This window comes from Ailuropoda melanoleuca, chromosome 11, assembly GCF_002007445.2.
Source record: "Ailuropoda melanoleuca isolate Jingjing chromosome 11, ASM200744v2, whole genome shotgun sequence".
Taxonomy (NCBI): Eukaryota; Metazoa; Chordata; class Mammalia; order Carnivora; family Ursidae; genus Ailuropoda; species Ailuropoda melanoleuca.
Window position 1 is genome coordinate 28,089,520 of NC_048228.1, and position 18,435 is coordinate 28,107,954.

At 38.0% G+C, this 18,435-nt stretch overlaps 1 protein-coding gene across 1 annotated transcript in view; it reads left to right on the forward strand.

Moving 5' to 3' along the window:
* Nucleotides 1–18,435, forward strand: part of SLC39A8 (solute carrier family 39 member 8) — a 69,439-nt gene that overhangs the window by 28,972 nt on the left and 22,032 nt on the right. The window contains exons 3-5 of the mRNA XM_034671457.1: nucleotides 531–700; nucleotides 1,818–1,940; nucleotides 2,624–2,791. Of these exons, the coding sequence (XP_034527348.1) occupies nucleotides 531–700; nucleotides 1,818–1,940; nucleotides 2,624–2,791 (461 nt within the window). The remainder of the gene's footprint in view (nucleotides 1–530; nucleotides 701–1,817; nucleotides 1,941–2,623; nucleotides 2,792–18,435) is intronic.

Genomic DNA, 18,435 nt, shown 5'->3' on the forward strand with positions numbered 1-18,435 from the left:
AAGTAGGTGACTTGGAGCCTGTGGGCCTCAGATGGTTTGTCACTATTCCATATGTTTGCCGAGTTTCCTGCAAGCTATAAAATTCTTGGAGCCTTTGAGTGGTTTGGGGCTGGTATAAGCAGTGTTACTCTTAATATTTATTATTCTGTATTTATGTTCACAGTTTTCTGCATAATTTTCATTGAGAAAATCTTGTTTTAAAGAAGTATCTGGGGGCGCCTGGGTGGCATAGTGGTTAAGCGTCTGCCTTCGGCTCAGGGCGTGATCCCGGCGTTGTGGGATCGAGCCCCACATCAGGCTCCTCTGCTATGAGCCTGCTTCTTCCTCTCCCGCTCCCCCTGCTTGTGTTCCCTCTCTCGTTGGCTGTCTCTATCTCTGTCAAATAAATAAATAAAATCTTTAAAAAAAAAATAAAGAAGTATCTGGTTCAAGCTTTTAAAGAAAAAAGTTGTTTCAAGATTCATGTACAGTAAGATTTCATTTGGCTTCATTGCTCTGATTAATTTCTACTCTTTCCCTCTGACCTGCAGTTTGGGGATATGGACTCCTGTCAGTGACAATTATTAATCTGGCATCTCTCCTCGGATTGATTTTGACTCCATTGATAAAGAAATCTTATTTCCCTAAGATATTGACCTTTTTCGTGGGCCTGGCTATTGGGACTCTATTTTCAAATGCCATTTTCCAGCTTATTCCAGAGGTAAGGATGTTGGCTTGTTTGTTTCTATGAATGATTGTTTCTTTTAAATGTTTTAGCACTTTGTACATTTTAAGGCTCCATAATTCTCACAGTGTTTTATGGTCTGGTTGATAGTGTTGGATAAGAGAAAGCTGAATCACAGCAGATGAAAAAGCTTGTCTCAAGCTACAGGGTATATCAGTGTCAGAGATAAAATTAATATTCTAAGAGGCCAGCCACCAGGACGTGCCCAGACAGCTCTGGGACACCTCTAAGGGCCTTACAACTTTATTTAGTCTTGCATTTTGGCAAACTTAATTTTTCTATGAACTTTTATTATTTATTTATTTTCCAAAGAGCCTGCAATGTCAGATTTATTGAAGATATACCACAAAATGTCCTCAAACATTTACTGCAGCTTTTATTTAAGTTTGTGTGTCTTGTCTGGTAGGAAAACCTTGACTCTTTATAATTTCAAACCCTAGCTCTTGCCCCATGTCCCTTAAACAGTAGATTATTTCATTTTCACGTGTGTGTGTGAATGAAATCTTTTCTTCTTCATTCTTAGGCCCAGCCCTTGAGTTCTTTATCTCTTTAGGGCCTACCAGGATCCTCTAGGTTTAAAAGGGTCTCTCTTGGGAAAACAGTAATCCAAATGGCTTGTCATATTTGCTTTAAAAATTTGAATCTGGGTTTGATGGACAAATATATTACTTTTAGAGAAAATGGATTATCAGTGTCTCATTTTTCTTCATTACCTGGATCTAACATTATCAATAAAGGTGGGAATCGGTGCTTCCCCTAGCTACGAAAAGCTTTCTCCTTCAAGGCAAATAATGCTGAAGGTAGGAAACTATAATATAGAAAGCTATCTTATAGCTAGGAAACTATAAGATACTCTGGGGGTTTTATTAATAGAACTTCCTCTGGTTATAAGACTCCTATGTGATCTCTCACAGTTTGGTTACTTAAGTTTCATAGTTTTTATTTTGTGATTTTGGTGGTTAAATTCCCAATATTACCTGACCTGAAGATGGACTTAGAACTTTGGTGAAAATTGTATACTGAAAGATTTCATATTATTTTCCAGAAATCAGGTTAAATTACTTGTTTTTACCTGAATTTTTTTCTCTCTCAGGCATTTGGATTCAATCCCAAAAGTGACAACTATGTTGAGAAGGCAATTGCTGTGTTTGGTGGATTTTACATGCTTTTCTTTTTTGAGAGAGTGCTTAAGATGTTATTAAAGACATATGGTCAGGTAAGTAGACTTTATTGAAAATGTTTGATGTTTGACCCCTGAAAGCTACTTTACATAGATTTATAGGCAAATAAAGGCAGGAATTTTATTCTTTTTTTTTTTTTTCTTTTGAGAAAGAGAGAGAGGGCACAAGCAGAGGGGGAGAGGCAGAAGGAGAGACAGAATCTTAAGCAGGCTCCACGCCCAGCGCAGAGCCTGCCATGGGGCTAAATTTCACGACCCTGAGATCATGACTTGAGCTGAAATCAAGAGTCAGATGCTTAACTGACTGAGCCACTCTGGTGCCCCAGGAATTTTATTCTTATAATTATGTGAACAACTCAGTTATTAGACTTGTGAATGTGAAGAGAAAGAAGAGTCAATATAATGATAAGTATAAGAAAAACAATCCATTCACAGTGTAGAATTTGGAATAAGTACCAACAATTTAATGTCAAGAAAAATGTGCACAATTTGTTTTCATTCATGTTCATCAAAATAAGAAGGCATATATACCCTAATATGAAAAAACAGAATCTAATAAGTGAAGATACAATTATAAATCTAAAAAGATTACATATTGAATAGACATAAGAATTTTCTCTTGCGAATAAAAAGCACTAAACTCTCTACTTTCTTGCATGTGTGAGCCATCATTTTTTATTCTTATAACCTCCTCTTGCTTTTTAAATTTTTTCATGTAGAATGATCATACCCACTTTAGAAATGATGACTTTGGTCCTTCTCATGAGAAAACTCATCAACCTAAAACGTTACCTGCCATCAATGGTGTGACGTGTTATGCAAATCCAGCTGTCACAGAGCCTAATGGACACATCCATTTTGATAATGTCAGTGTGGTATCTCTACAGGTACGGGATTCCATTTTCTCTCTACTATATTGCATCCTTTGCATAATGTGAAGACTTCTGTGAATGTAGCTAAATCCGTATTTTACATGCTTAAATGTATCTGACTTATTCTTGTATATGTGGGATAAGTGGAATGTAAGTCTGTATTCTTTTTCTAATTTTCCTCCGTATAATTTACCCTGAGCAAGTGAGTTAAGCAAGAAATTGAGGGTTACTGGATCTGAGACTTCATTATTCTCTAAGATTATTTAATTATATGTATGAGTTACTTAGATTTATACAGTGATACATAGCAAACTTAATCAGAGCATTTCTCTTATTTTGTAATTCTTTCAAGATCCAAAACCAAAGAATTCCTTTGAGTGATTTTGAAACTGCAAGAAAAAAAGATTTGTAAGCTGTTAAAGTTGTGTTCATTAATTAACTGATTTAGAATTTGTATCCCTGTCTTTTAAATAATGTTAATAGGTATCATTTCTTGAGTGAATATTATATGCCGGGTAGTATGCTAGGCACTTAATTGTTTTATCTCATTTACTTTTATTTTTAATTATTTTAAAAGATTTTATTGACTTATATGACAGAAAGAGAAAGGGAGAGAGAGCACAAGCAGGGGGAATGGCAGAGGGAGAAGCAGACTCCTCGCTAAGCAGGGAGCCCCAGTGTGGGACTGGATCCCACGACCCTGGGATCATGACCTGAGCCGAAGGCAGACGCTTAACCAACTGAGCCACCCAGGCGCCCCTCTCATTTACTTTTTATAACAATTATTCAAAATAGGGTTTATTTTCTACATCTTAGAACTATTTTGGTTTCAAGTGATGGATATCAAACCCAGATTATGTATGCAGAAAGGAGACTTTTTAAAAATTAATTAATTAATTAATTAATTTGACAGAGGGAGACAGCCAGCGAGAGAGGGAACACAAGCAGGGGGAGTGGGAGAGGAAGAAGCAGGCTCCTAGCGGAGAAACCCGATGTGGGGCTCAATCCCAGAATACCGGGATCACGCCCTCAGCCGAAGGCAGATGCTTAACGACTGTGCCACCCAGGCGCCCCTGCAGAAAGGAGACTTTATTGGAAAGATAGTGGGTTGTCTAATGGAACAGCCAGGCTATAGGAAGAGCAAGAACCTAGGAACCATTAGAACCATTAGACTCCTTGTCTTCGTCCTCCCTGTAGCTCAGAGTCATTCTTTCTTTCACTGTGCACTGACTCCTTCTATAAATGGGAAACATAGCCACTAGCAACTCCTGAGGTTTATGTCTTACAATTTCAGTCACTAGAAGGAAATTGACCTGACTCTTTCAGTTCTAAGTCCAAATTCCTGGCAAGTGTCTCCTTGGCCTGGCTTGAATTAGTCATCCACTTCTAGATTAATCTAGAGGGTTGGGCCCCTTGTATGACTGCAAGGGCATATGGATGGAGTAGAGGGGGAGTGGTTATGATAAAAGGGTACTAGGTGACAGTATCATTGGTGTTCACAACACTTCTCATTTGACAGATGAGAAAAGTAGAATTTTAGATGTTAAATAACTTCCCCAGGGGTCACTTGGTTGGTAAATAGCAGATCCATAAACTACAAAGTTAAACACAATATAAAAAAGAAAAACTGAAACTAAAATCAAGGAAAGCCAGCTAAGAAAAAAAAAGTAGAAAAAAAGATACCTGGAAGAGGTTGTTATGGCAAATGACCTGAGCTTCCTTCTGGAAAGAAAACACGATCATTCATATACTTTGCCCCACCTGATTAAGGAAAATCTCAAGTGTGTTTGAAGAGGCATTTTTGTGTTAGCACTGAGCTAAGAGAGGAAATTATTTCATGCAGTGTAATGAATGATACTTTGAGCCAAGATTTTGCAAAGAATATGCAAATGTTCAAATAGATAATTTCTTACAATAATTATAGCTAACATTTATTAATGCTCAGGGACTCTGCCTAGAAATTTAAATTAATGTCCTCCTTGAACCCTCATCATAGCCTAGGAGACAAGTACTGTTGCAATTCAGGACTATAGTTTAGAGAGGTTAAATAACAAACTCAAGGACACGTAGCTCCTACATGGCAAAGCTTGGATCGGGACCAAGGCCATCTGATGCTGAAGGCTGCATGCTTGTGCACCTTGCTGGATTGTCTTCTTCAGATCATTGCTCTACTAGAATCAAGGTGATGACATTAACTCTTAACCTAATAACTATTAATTTTTGTAAGGAAAGAAGATCATTTGGCCCGAGGCTGTTGCTTCCTGAAGACAAATAAATTGAACTGCTCCAAAGTTTGATTTTAGTTTTGAAGTTTCTGGGCTCCTAATTTATGATTTACCATGGCCAGAAGACGTGTTTGTAGTAAATGTGAACACCGTGACAAAAATGGGATCCCGCATGTGATCCTGTTATACGTAATTTACAAATACCAGTTGAAAAGCTATTCCTACTGTCCTTCTGGAAGTAATGCTTGAACACAGGCTTTCATTCATTTACCCGATAACCATTTAGTACCTGTTCACTGTCCTAGGCACTGGGGATTCAGAAGCAGATGAATTCTTGTGAATCTTACAGTTTATTTAGGAGACAATATAGAAAAGAGTAAAACTAGAAAATACCACATAACAACAAATACTTTGATGAGAATAAAATATGGGGATGTGGGAGGCACCTGGGTGGCTCAGTCAGTTAAGCATCTGCCTTCAGCCTGGGTCATGATTTTGGGGTCCTGGGACAGAGCCCCGAGCTGGGCTTTCTACTTAACAGGGAGTCTGCTTTTCCCTCTCCCTCTGCCCCTCCGCTTGTTCATGCTCACTCTGTCTCTGTCTCTGTCTCTATCTCTCTCAAATAAATAAATAAATTGAATCTTTAAAAAAAATAGTGATGTGGGAATGATATGGGGGGGGCTTCTTTGATTGATCAAGAAAGATCCCTGGAGAGATCAGGAGAGAATTAGATAATGAGAAAGAAGAGCCAGCCATGCAAATATCTGAGAAAAGAATATTCTAAAATCTTTGAGAAGAGTCAAATGGGCTATATACAAGGGAACTGGAGGCTAAATGGCATTGGACTTCCTGACATCAATGCTGATGACTAATGGCACAATTCCATCAATATTCTGAATAGACATGACTGTGAGGGCAACTGGGTGGCTCAGTCATTTAAGCGTCCAACTCTTGATTTAGGCTCAGGTCATGATCTCAGGGTCCTGAGATCGAGCCTTGTGTTAGGCTCTGCACTCAATGTGGAGTCTGCTTGAGATTCTCCCTCTCCCTCTGCCCCTCCCCTACCCTGCTTGTGCTCTCTGTCCCTCTAAAATTAATTAATTAACTAACTAACTAATTAATTAATTAATAAAATCTTAAAAAAAAAACGACTGTGGAATTGTAAACAATGGTAAACTACCAATCTAGTGAGAGGCTGTAATGAAGCTAGGATTCTGGAAATATACTTCTAGGAATTAGAAGTCCAGCTGAAGGCAGAGAAGGCGTGTTCCAGCATGACAGCCATGCACCTGGCCTTGAGATGAGCCGTACAAATAGTCCTGACACTAATTTCTCATGGGGACTATTTTTTGGCTATTTTGGTTGAAGGCATAGTCTTAAATGAAGAGAGACTTAAACTGAATAACATAATGTTATTTTCAGTTTTCTCTTTATATTGCATTAAAATATTGAAAGAGGTTGAATTTAAGAAATACCATAAAGGTTTAGATATTGCTTTAAGAGAAAGTAGGTAGTGTAATATAAGTGATAGTGATTTTAATAATAAAACTAAAATATTTTCTAATATTTTATATGATAAAATTGACTTAACCTAGATACCCCCATTATGAGAATTGAACAAGATATGGAAAATTCATGGTTCATTTCTAAGTCCAAGAATCACCTTATGAATTTTGTTGACTATTCTTGTTGCTACTGCTTCAACATAGTGAAGTTTTTCCAAATTGAAAATAATAAGAAACTATGAGCAAGCAAAGAAAAGTAGCCATATTTGGCACTCTATCAATAGAATGCAAATTATATGACAATCTAGACGATAATAGCATGATTTTTGACTTTGCTGGAATATAGGAAGAACAAAAGAATTGTTATAGAATAGTTAAAATCCATGACTTAGGGATGTCTTAATTGATACTCATCCAAATAATTCTGGTCCATCACAGAATACTCAGATATGCAATAATATTTCAATTTAGTTGCCTTTGGTATTTTGTCTGTGTTCAGTCATATAAAAACCATAGCTTTACACATTTAAAAAAATGTATTGCCATGTAAATGTATTTATGACCGTAAGAGGATGGAAGATATTTTATTTAACAGTTCTTTAGTTTGATGATAACTTTTAAATATTTAGACAAATCAGTGAGGCTTCCTTAGTAGTCTTACTCCAGACCCAGTAGACGTTGGGCATCGCAATCCCTGGGACTCGCAGGAGTGTGCGCGCGTGCGCATGCGTGCGTGCGCACGGGGCACACAGGTGCTTGTATGCAGGAGCGCACATATTTCCAGGACAAGCTGGGGGTCGTAGGGCAATAACAAGAAGGCAGTCATGAGGGAAGAAGGGGAACACAGTTAGTTACTCAGTTATTGCCACTGGGTAATGTTTCACAGCTCACCCTGTGACACTTGCTGCTTTGTTCTCTCTGACGACCATATAAACCTGTGGAGAAGTCATTTCAGTATCTATGCAGCCAGATGGGTCTTTTCCGCGTGAATCTACAGCTTCAGAAGGACTGTATTTTTATTAGGTGTTGATTCCTTAGGCATGTTAGGTACTCCGGAGAGTGGTAGCTTTTCTAGGACACTAGAAGGGACCATATGGCTTATTTCTCCTATAGTCTGTAATCAGTCTTTTTCTTTATTTTTTTTTTAAACATGTTATGTTAGTCACCATGCAGTACACCATTAGTTTTTGATGTACTGTTCTGTGATTCATTGTTTGCATATAGCCAGTCTTTTTCTACAGGAAACCTCTTAATGCTTTTCTTTAGGAATTGATGTCAATAAATATAAAGTGATAGGCATTCCTTTTTTTTTTCCCTAATGGAAGAAACATTAATATCAACCATTTTTAGAAGTTAACTATTGTGAGTTTTATGTTTAAAATTGAGGTGCAGAGAAGTGGAATTTAGCTGCAAAATGTGGTGATGTTAGGGACACTTCCTTTGTCAACAACTGACATGAAGTGATATTCTCCAAATACAGAGAGAACGTTTTGGAGGTGCTTGGGTCTCCATGGGAGTCCAACAGATATTGAATACATTTAATTCATTCATCAAATATTTCTGAGGACCTAGTATGTTCTTGGCACTATTCTAAATACTGGGTACACATCAGTGGGATAGAACAGACAGACTTTATGTCTTTTCAGAACATAAGTAAAATATTATACTGAAATGTGGAAAGCATTCTTTTTCTTATTAAGTATGAGATAGAAAAAACTGATCAAGAAACCCGTATGTATGGCTTTTCCACTGGTCTTTTCTCTAGGTGGTTGGTTTTTCTCCATTCTCGCCTGGAAGTGGCAAGGGTGTTGTGTATTCCTGGCTGCCCATGTTGGAAGTGGGGTGGGAGCCGCAGGGGCGGAGCACTGTGCAGCTTTGACTTAATACCCCTGTCTTTAGCTCCGTACCTCCTTGCAGCCTTCACTCTGCCTTTCGTCCTTGAAGCAAAAGTCTCTGGTTCAGTATTCTCAGAGGGTGAATCTCTAGTCGTTTGGGGTGGTTGCTATGCTGCATTGTTTTGGGAGCAAAGATCTGGGGTTCTGATTGCTCCCTTCATAAACTTACAATGAATTCTCTTATTTTTAGTTTAATTCTTCACCTGTCACTTTGAGAGGTATTTGGTGCCTCCATTCCCTAAACTTCTCTGAAATTCTTGGCCCTGCATCACTTTATTTATTGTTGACTTTTTTCTCATAGGCAGTCAGTTCGACTGCATCCTTCACTTTTCATTTTCCAAAACAAATATCTCCATGTTGTTATATCATCTCCCATTCTTTCTGTCCCGTGATGTGATGACCCTTTTTTTATTCCTTTATTTTAAGGAGTTTCAGGAGAGACTACAGATAAATATATATGCCCAGTCTGCTGTATTTCACCAAAAACCTATTTACTGTTTAAAATCACAATAGTTATGAAACAGAAATCAGTTACTTTCCTATATGTGGTTATGTTAGCCATTAGTTGAAATTGAAAACTAAGTAAGTAATAAAGTGATGTAAGAAGTGATTTTCATTGATTTTGATTGATTGGTGTTTACAGAAAAGCTGGTTTAGTGGCAGGCAGATGATGCCCCCAGACTGTCGCGAAGGGGAGTTCTGGGTAGTGCTGGGCTGTCAGTGGAATTTGCTCCCACTGGATGCATCTCAACACTTCTTGCCCCGTGGGCCATTTTACCTGGCTCTAGTCTTTGTGTTGGAAACATCACAAAAACTGATACCTGAATCCTCTCTGAATTTAGCCCATTCCTCACTGGTATTAACTATACCTTTATGCATCTCTAACGAACCTTTTCAAAATTTCAAGAATATCTCTTCTAAAATCTTTTCATTACTCTGCAAAATTCCCACTGTTATCATTGCTTCCTTTAGTGAGACAGAGATCTTGCCTTGGAATCTGTGATCTTTGCTATCTCACCTCCTCTGCTACGTCCTGAAAACTGCTCTGTTTCATCTGCTCTCCACCTTTTCATTTGTGTCAGGACTTGTATTCTTTCTCCTTTTTTAAGTCCAGTTTCTCCAAATGTGTTCATCTTTCCCACAGCTTCTTCCTGTTTCCATTTATCTTTCCTGAATCTCTCCTTCTCCCCATGTCTACAAACATGCCCGAGTCTTTTCTACCTTAAAGTATTTTTTTTCCTGACTCTGCTTCTCCCTAAGATTTTTCAACCTTACTCCTTCCCTACACTGTCCAACTTCTTGAAAGACTAGTTAATATTGAAGATTGTGTCAGACATTGTCTTAAGTACTTTACATATATTAACTCATTTACTCCTCACAGTAACAATCCTATGAGGTAAGTATGGTTGTTATCTCCGGAAGCTGATGTACAGGGAGGTTAAGTAACTTGACCAAGGTCACACACATACCAAGTTAGGATTTAAACCCATACATCCTGATCCCTAGGCCCATCGGGTTAACCCTTACCCGGCGCTACTCTGCCTATTATTTCTATCTGCTAACTAGTCTTTATGTGCACCTTCCTCTTTTTCATCGTTTCCTCAAGTATTTAATCATGTATAAAAAAATCAGTGCTCTTCTCTGAAATTTCCCTTTGGGGTGATACAAATGATTTTTCTAGAGACAGCACTATATTCTTAACACTCATTCTTATTCTTTCTGTGACATTTCTGTAGTTTAGCACATATTTGAGTACTTATTGTTGGCTGAATGCTAGGAATATAAAGGCATATCATTCACTGGGAGCCATTCCCTCCCTCTTGGAATTGCTCATTAGGTGGCTTTTGTGACGCTATGCCAACCACCTTCTGCTATTTTAGCTACTACTTTTCAGGTGTTTTCTCTGAATCTCCTTTTCCTTGCAGGGCAACTGGATGTGGAGAAGAAAGCAAGAGTTTTGGGGTTACACGGGCCAGTGTTCACATCTCAGCAATAAAATGTTTGTTGTGTGATTTAGGGAAAATCAATAATACCTCTGAACATTTGTTTGCTCTTTTGTTAAATAATGAGCAAAAATCCTTAAGCTAATGAATTTTTTTGTGAAAATTAAATAATTTATTATGGGTTAACTGTGTAACAATATCTGACACACAGTATGCATGTGATAAATACATATTTCTCTTCACCCATTCACCAGTTTCTATCCTTCTCTTTCCTTAGTTTTTATTCATAGCGACTTATCAAATCCTATCACTTGAACTTTCAGTCCTCTGGGAATAACTTTTTTTTTTTTTTAAAGATTTTATTTATTTATTTGACAGAGATAGAGACAGCCAGTGAGAGAGGGAACACAAGCAGGGGGAGTGGGAGAGGAAGAAGCAGGCTCATAGCAGAGGAGCCTGATGTGGGGCTCGATCCCAGAACGCCGGGATCACGCCCTGAGCCGAAGGCAGACGCTTAACCGCTGTGCCACCCAGGCGCCCCTGGGAATAACTTCTAACTCTATATGCTTAATTATTTACATACTGTCCTTTACAAGAGGCCTTGTACTAAGCCATAAAGACTTTTGAATTTATTTGCATTTTTCCACTCGGAAACACAGAGTAACACATTGATAGGATAAAACATGTGAACATCATGCCTTCTCATCTTCATTATTTACCTTTTTCACAATTTGAGTACATTTTCTAAAAACTAAAGCTTGATTTTTAAAACTCGAAGGCCATCTTGTAATAAAGGCAAGCTTCTGAATGTAAATGCTTACAGGTCAGGCATTGACTTTCTGTGAAATAGACTAAGAGAACTTGAAACCTTTGTTCTCACTTAATGGAGTAAAACTTTAAAGTCTAGTGTAATTTGCCATTTGAACGCTATTATCAGTTTTTGCACCCCAGGTTCTCTGTCAGAGTTGCTCAGTTATGCACTTATCAGTCCAGTTGTGTCTGTCACACTAGGACACATCCAGTTCATTTGAAAGGACATTCCTAAGGATGTTCCTAAAGGAAATCCCTCAGGAGGGACCTAGGGTTATCTGCTGTGACTCCTTCAATGAGCCATTCATTCCCTGATTTCACACATTGACACATTAAATCATAATGAAAGAATGTTGGTAGTACTGCCTACTTACTAGACCAGCTGAGAGGATCAAGTAAGTTAATGTATATGAAAGTGCATTGAAAACAGCCAAATCTGTACTGTTTAATCTATTTGAAAGACGGACAGTTGCTTAAGGGTTCCAGTCAGGGACTGCTATGATATCCAGAAGAAAGGGGAAGATATTTGTTTCCTGTTAATCATTTAAATGGTTACTATTTTTGTGGAATTTATAATTGTAATCAATTGGTATGTGTTATCAGGTCCGTGCAAACATAATTAAAATGTTACGAGATTTGACTTCTGGGTATAACTTGTGGAATTTTAGGGCTTTCTTTTCCCTTTGTATATACATACAAACACTGACAATTGAATTTCTGTTGAATGTGTTGAAGTAAAAACGAAAAGAGAAAAAAGATGTTCAAAGACAAGGCTTTCCAAGAGAAGTCTCCTCAGTCTCCCCAGAAATTACCAGAGATATCTTGACTAATTCCTGTCCCACATACTGTTTGCCAAAGAATCCTTTAAAATACCTTCAAAAGGTCCTACTCACAGTGGATACAAGCCTTTTATGAGTTACCAGGATAAGATGCCAAAAGTGTCTTGGCTTTGAATTTGATTAATAAAACACAGTGTGAGACGGAAAACAGAAGATCTGTTTGATGCTGGGAAAGAAGGAAAGACAGATTTGATAGAAGTTCCAGGTAGCATTCATCAGTGTTGGCAAGCATTGGTTTTCTGGGGTTGAAAGACCTAAAACGAGGGCATGAACCTGGGTTATAGAAAAAATTATGGTGTGATTGACAGAAATGAGGGAGTTAGGAAGAGATCCCTGGTAAGGGGGGGGGCAGGCAGAAAGGAGAAAAGATGATTAAATTTTCTCTAAATAAACATTTTTACCAAGACAAAACAAGCAGAAAAGTGAACAGGTCATAATTGTACAGCTCTATAGATTTTTACAAAGTAAATTTGTTCTCAGAACCACCTCCTACACCATGATAAAGACATAACCAGCAATTCAGAAGCCTCCTTTGTCCCCTTTCCAGTGATTATACCCTTTCCTCCTAAGGGGAACTTCTATGAGTTCTAACATTATGCAGCAGTTTTCATAAACTATGTAATCTTTTGTATCTGCCTTCTTTTGCTCAATATTTCATTTGTGAAGTTCATCTATGTTGTTGCTTATAGTAGTCGTTCGTTCATTTTCATTGCTTTATAGTACTCCACTGTAGGCACAGCTTGATCACATCAGTATCATTATCATGAATTTGACCTTACCATATCTATTCATGCTCTTCTATTTTTCTTATATATCCATACGATATATTGGATTTCACATTTTTAAAACTGAGTGAAAATAGTATTTTGGACATTTCATTGTGCAACTTGCTTTTTTTGGCCCATATTTTAGTACTTCTATTTCCACTTCATTCTTTTTAACTGCATGATGTTACTCCTACTTGTTTATCCTTTCCCTCTGACATTGATAATTTTTTTCCTTTTAGCTTTTTGCTGTAACAACAGTGCTGCCTGCAATGCACATTCTTTTTGGGGGGGGAGGGGCAGAGGGAGAGAAAGAATCTTAACTAGGCTCCATATCCAGTGTGGAGCCCATTGCCAGGCTCTATCTCACCACCCTGAGACCATGACCTGAGCTGAAATCAAGAGTTGGACACTTCACCTACTGAGCCACCAGGAGCCCCTGCAATGTACATTCTTATCCATGTCTCATTATGTCTTGCCTGTAGAGTTTGTCTAGGGCTGAGGTGGGTGCTAGTGGCATTTTGGGCAGAACAATTCGTTGTGTTAGAGTGGCCTGTGCGTTGAAGGATATTAAACATTTAAGACTCCCGGGGTGCTGTTTGTCCAATGTAGCACTCCAGTCACTAATGACAATGGAAAAATAGCTGCCATTACCCTCCCATTTCTAAATGCCCTTGGGTGATATTAGGTAGTGTCTGATTCAGAATCATTTATCTAGAGCTTTTCTCAACTGGAGTTTTGTGAGACAAGTTTTGTGAGACAAGAAAATGATTTAAAGTGACTGTTTTCTCTCATCTTTTGAGGATGGCACATAGTATCTTTCTACATGCACAGAAGAGAAAATAATTTATTATACATGATGAATACCATAAGGCATTGAGACTTTTCCTGCAGAACATCTGTGAGAAAGATTGGGCTATATAGATAGACATGCAAGAAATGGGTCATAGGGTACGCAGACAGATAATTTTATTGAATAACAACAAATTGTTCTCTAAACTGTTTTACTTTTTTTACATTCTTATCAACAGCAGAAGAAAGTTCACATTTTCTGCACATCTTTAGCAATACTTGGGAATTTCAGACTTAAAAAAAATCATTGCCAATTTTAGTGAGTTTGAAATGTCATCTTTTTGTTATTTGTCTTTGTATAATTCTTTTTTTTTTTAAGATTTTATTTATTTATTAGACAGAGATAGAGACAGCCAGCGAGAGAGGGAACACAAGCAGGGGGAGTGGGAGAGGAAGAAGCAGGCTCATAGCTGAGGAGCCTGATGTGGGGCTTGATCCCATAACGCCAGGATCACACCCTGAGCTGAAGGCAGACGCTTAATCGCTGTGCCACCCAGCACCCCTGTCTTTGTATAATTCTGATTACTCGTGAAGTCGAGCATCTCTTTATTGGCTTATTGGTCATAAGTTTATTTTTGTGTTCCCTGTTCAACTACTTCATATTTTTAGTTGATTTTTTAAAATTGATTTACATTAAAGAAAAAATTATTCCGATGCTTGTTGAAATGGTGAAGAGGACTTGAGTCCAGACTGTAGCAATACGGGTCCTCTCTATAGAGGATGGGAATTGGACTCAACCTGGAATAAGCAAGGGCCGCTGAGGATTTGTAGCTAACGAGCAGAATGAAGGGTTCAATGGATAGGAAATCACTAATAGGGGACATCAAGAGTAGGGAGCTCTCACAAAACTGACTCTGCAGGATTCTTGTTACAACTGGGCACTGCAAGGACACATAGAAGCCCAGGATTGAGGCTCGGTGAGAAGGGGGCTCAGTGGAGCCTGACTGAGGGTTGGTCAAGGATTCTTTGTCATTCACAGGCATTTTACATATATTCTGGATCCTAATCTTCATTGACTAAATGGGCTACACATATATTCTTGAAGTCTGTGACTTCTGTGTTCACGTAGTTTGTATTTTATTTTTAAAAAGTTTTAATTTTAATGTAATCAGTATATTAATACTTTCTTCAGGTTTTCTATGCTCTGGTTTTAAGAAAACTTCCCTCTGCCAAAGTAAAGAAGCTATGTTTCTATACTTCTAAAGGTTTAAGTTTAATTTCCCACGTGGAATTTACTTTTGTATATGATATAAGAAAAAGATGTAGGTTTTTTTTTTTCTATATGGATAAGCAGTTAGCTTCTTTATTGGATAAATCATTTTATCTCTGCCATGTATCAAGTTTCTGTATATAAATGTGTCTGTATCTGGGCTTTCTATTCTCTTTTGTTTATCTGTATAAACAATTCCAGGCCCAATACCATACTACCTTAATTATTATAGTTTTTAGTAAGCATTGACTCTCTTAAGACAAGACTCTGCACCCTGTTGTTTTTTTCACTGAAACTTTTTTTTGTTTTTCCATATCAATATGATTTTTGGGATTTTTATTGACATTGCATTGAACTTAGAGATCAATTGAGGGATGGCTGACATCTTTATACTATATCAGATTTTCCTTGTTTTGTAATTTTCCATATGAATCTCTTTAAACTCTTCAGTTAAATTTATTTGTAATTATTTTGTAGCTTTGCAGGTATTCTAAGCCGTATCCTTTTCCTACAGTATTTTTCTTTTTCTTTTTTTAAGATTTTTATTTTTAAGTACTCTTTATACTCAATGTGGGGCTCAAGCTTACAACCCTGAGATCAAGAGTCGCATACTGACTGAACCAGCCAGGTCCCTTTACTATATTCTCTAATTGGCTATTACTGGTATGAGGAAGTGACATTTCATATGGTTAACTGTATCCTGCAGCAATGCTGAATTCTCTTACTATTTCTTGAAATTTATTTGCTTATTCTTTTGGATTTTCTGTGTAGACATTGAAGACCAAATAACCACATCTTTTCCTTCTTTTCCAATTGTCCCCAAAACTCTTATTTTTCTTGTGTCATTACATTGGTGAGGATTCCTGAGATAATGCTGAGTAGACATTGTGATGGTCAGCATTTTGTTTTGTTTTTTACTTTGATGGGAACACTTCCAAAATCAGTAGATTGCTTGCTTTAGTGTTTTGTAAAATAGATATCCTTAGTTAGATTAAGAAAATTCCTTCCTATTCAGAATTTACTAAGTGTTGTTCTCAGTGTTAGATTTCATTGGATTTTTTTTTCATTTTCTATACTGTAACCAAATATGGATAATCTACAGTAGTTAATTTTTCTGCTTTTAAAATTGAGAAGTCTTCAATCAGGGTGAAAGACTAAATGAAGAAATAAGTTATTTTCTCGCAAAGCTTGTGTCATTTCTGAACTACAGTATTATCCATTAGATGTAATTGATTAGTAACTTTTAAAACTTTGAGTCAGATGGATTTGAGTTTAAATTCTGATTCTGACAACTAATCAGTTTACTTTTCTAAAAATTCTTCATTTGTAAATTGGAAAAGTCTCCACCAGTCAGGATTATTACTGGGATTAAATGAAATATTTTAAAAGTAATGACTAAGTAGAGGTATACAGTAAATATTAAATCGCATTACTACTACTACCATACTACCAAACATCACCACATTCCAGAGGAGCAATGGGGATTAAATGAGAGTAACAGTGGACAGCGTTGTGTGTGAACTCAAAGCCACAATGTCCTCTAGTTCAAAGGCCGAATATCGAGCAGCAGCTCTTGAAAGGAGACTTGGTACAGAGTTGTGGGATCATATGCCAGGTTTATAAGCACATGTCGACTGGAAAGAGGAGAGCATTTTATGCATTTTATCTACTGTGAAGATACGGTCAGAAAATGTTTTAAAGATTCAAAAATAGATGGCTTACTTCAATGCAGGAGCAACTTATAGATAAGAGTTATATTAATGAAGGTTTCTAGAATAGAGGAGGAGAGCAGAGTTTTCACGGCAGTTTGCAGAAAACAAAACCAAGTAGCAAGTTTGAATGAAGGGTCTGGAGGCAGCTGAATTGAATTTTCATTTTGATTTGCTTACCTTTCAGGAAGAATTTCCTAAAATCAAGGTTCATTAGGAGAGACTTTGGTGGACAAAGTCCTGTACACTAGGCAATGCTATTTTCAGGGATATTAGGGAGAAAAAGTGGAGGAAAATGGCCAGGGGCTGAGGTGGGATGGGTTGGTGCCCTGTTTCCATCTGTGAATGAAGAAACCCTGTAGGTCCCCAGTATATAGTAGATCTTCCTTGATAAGATGTGTCTGTGTTTACATTAACCCCAGCACAGAGTGATGAAGGGGAATAATAGATCAGTGTCCACAGTAATGAGTTTAACTGAAGATGGAAAACTGGGGTGGGGAGAGAAAATTTTGGAAGAAGTTTCAAGAAAGAAGAGATTGGGAGAATCTGCCCTGATGGCTGGAACTATGGGTGAGGAGACAGGTCTGAGGGATATTTAGAAGTGGCACCAAATGTTTACTGAATAACTCCTTCCTCAGTGTTTCTGAAAGGCTTGGAAAAGAATATATACATTCTTAATGCTTCTGAAGCCAGATATAGCTACTTTTGGAGGCATTATTGTGCTTTAGTGGCCTGTAAGGAGAGGAAAGGCCAGATTTAACAAGTACAGAAAAAGACCAGAAAAGTGAACTATTTCAAGGAGTTTGTCTTTGAAGGGAAGAACAAGATTTGGGGAATCCAAGGGAGATTTCATACAGGGAGGAAAGCTGAGTGGACAGGGAGAGCTTGAAGATGCAGAAGAGAATGGGAAGAATATCTGTTGGAGCAAATTCCTAGAAAAGAAACTAAGAGGGAATAAGAACACAGGTGGAGCTGTTGATCATGAAAAGGAGAAGGGGTCCTACTCTAAGATAGAGTGGAAGGTGGTGAAAATGTCTATGGGTAGAGGAGAAGGAGTGTGTGTCAGATGGCTTCCATCTCGGACAGGTGGGAAGTAGCTGAAAGAATGTGGGCTTGGGGAAAAATGCAAAAGGTTTGGACTGGATTGTTAATGTGCTGATCATAACAGATTGTAGCAGATTGCTGAGCAGGAGAGAAGAATTCTCAGCCTTGAGTCTGTGTCCTTATTTTCAGGGATGGACATGTTCATCTATGCAGCCTTGTGTAGAGCTCACAAGCTTGGACACAGATGTGAGACAGAGAGAGCAATAGTCCGCCTGGGTAGGGTCCCACACTATTGCAGATAGGGAGAATGGCATGCCTGCTACCTTTGGAGGCCTGGAGGGTTCAGGGAGCCAGGCCATCACATATGGAAGTAGCTTGCTCCTACGTTGAACTTCCAGAAACATCATTTTGCACTCCATCTCCTGGAAGGCTGTTTGCACAGATTTTTCTTTTCTCTAGTCTTTGAAACACAGTCAGTCTGGTCAGAGGAGCAACCCATTAATACACACGTCAGTGTTCTATTACTTGTCACAGCTGAATAATTCACAGCAAGGATGGTGATGGTGGTAGTTGGTGTTGTGATGGTGGGGTACCTATCAAGTGCAGGGACTTACTCGGTTCCTAACAAATATTGTTCGTGTACAACCTTGATGGGTAGGTGTGGTGATCTCCCTTTTCACAGAGAAGGAAACTGAGTTTCGGAGAGGTCAGAATTTACTTGAACTCAGATCAGTCCCGCTTAGAGTTCTTTTAACAGAGCTAAGTTGCTTCCTGATTTGCAGGCTTCTCATCAGCTAAAATGACTACTTTTAATGAAATCCAAATATAAATACATTTTTGTGAGAAAAAAATTCTTATCTAAC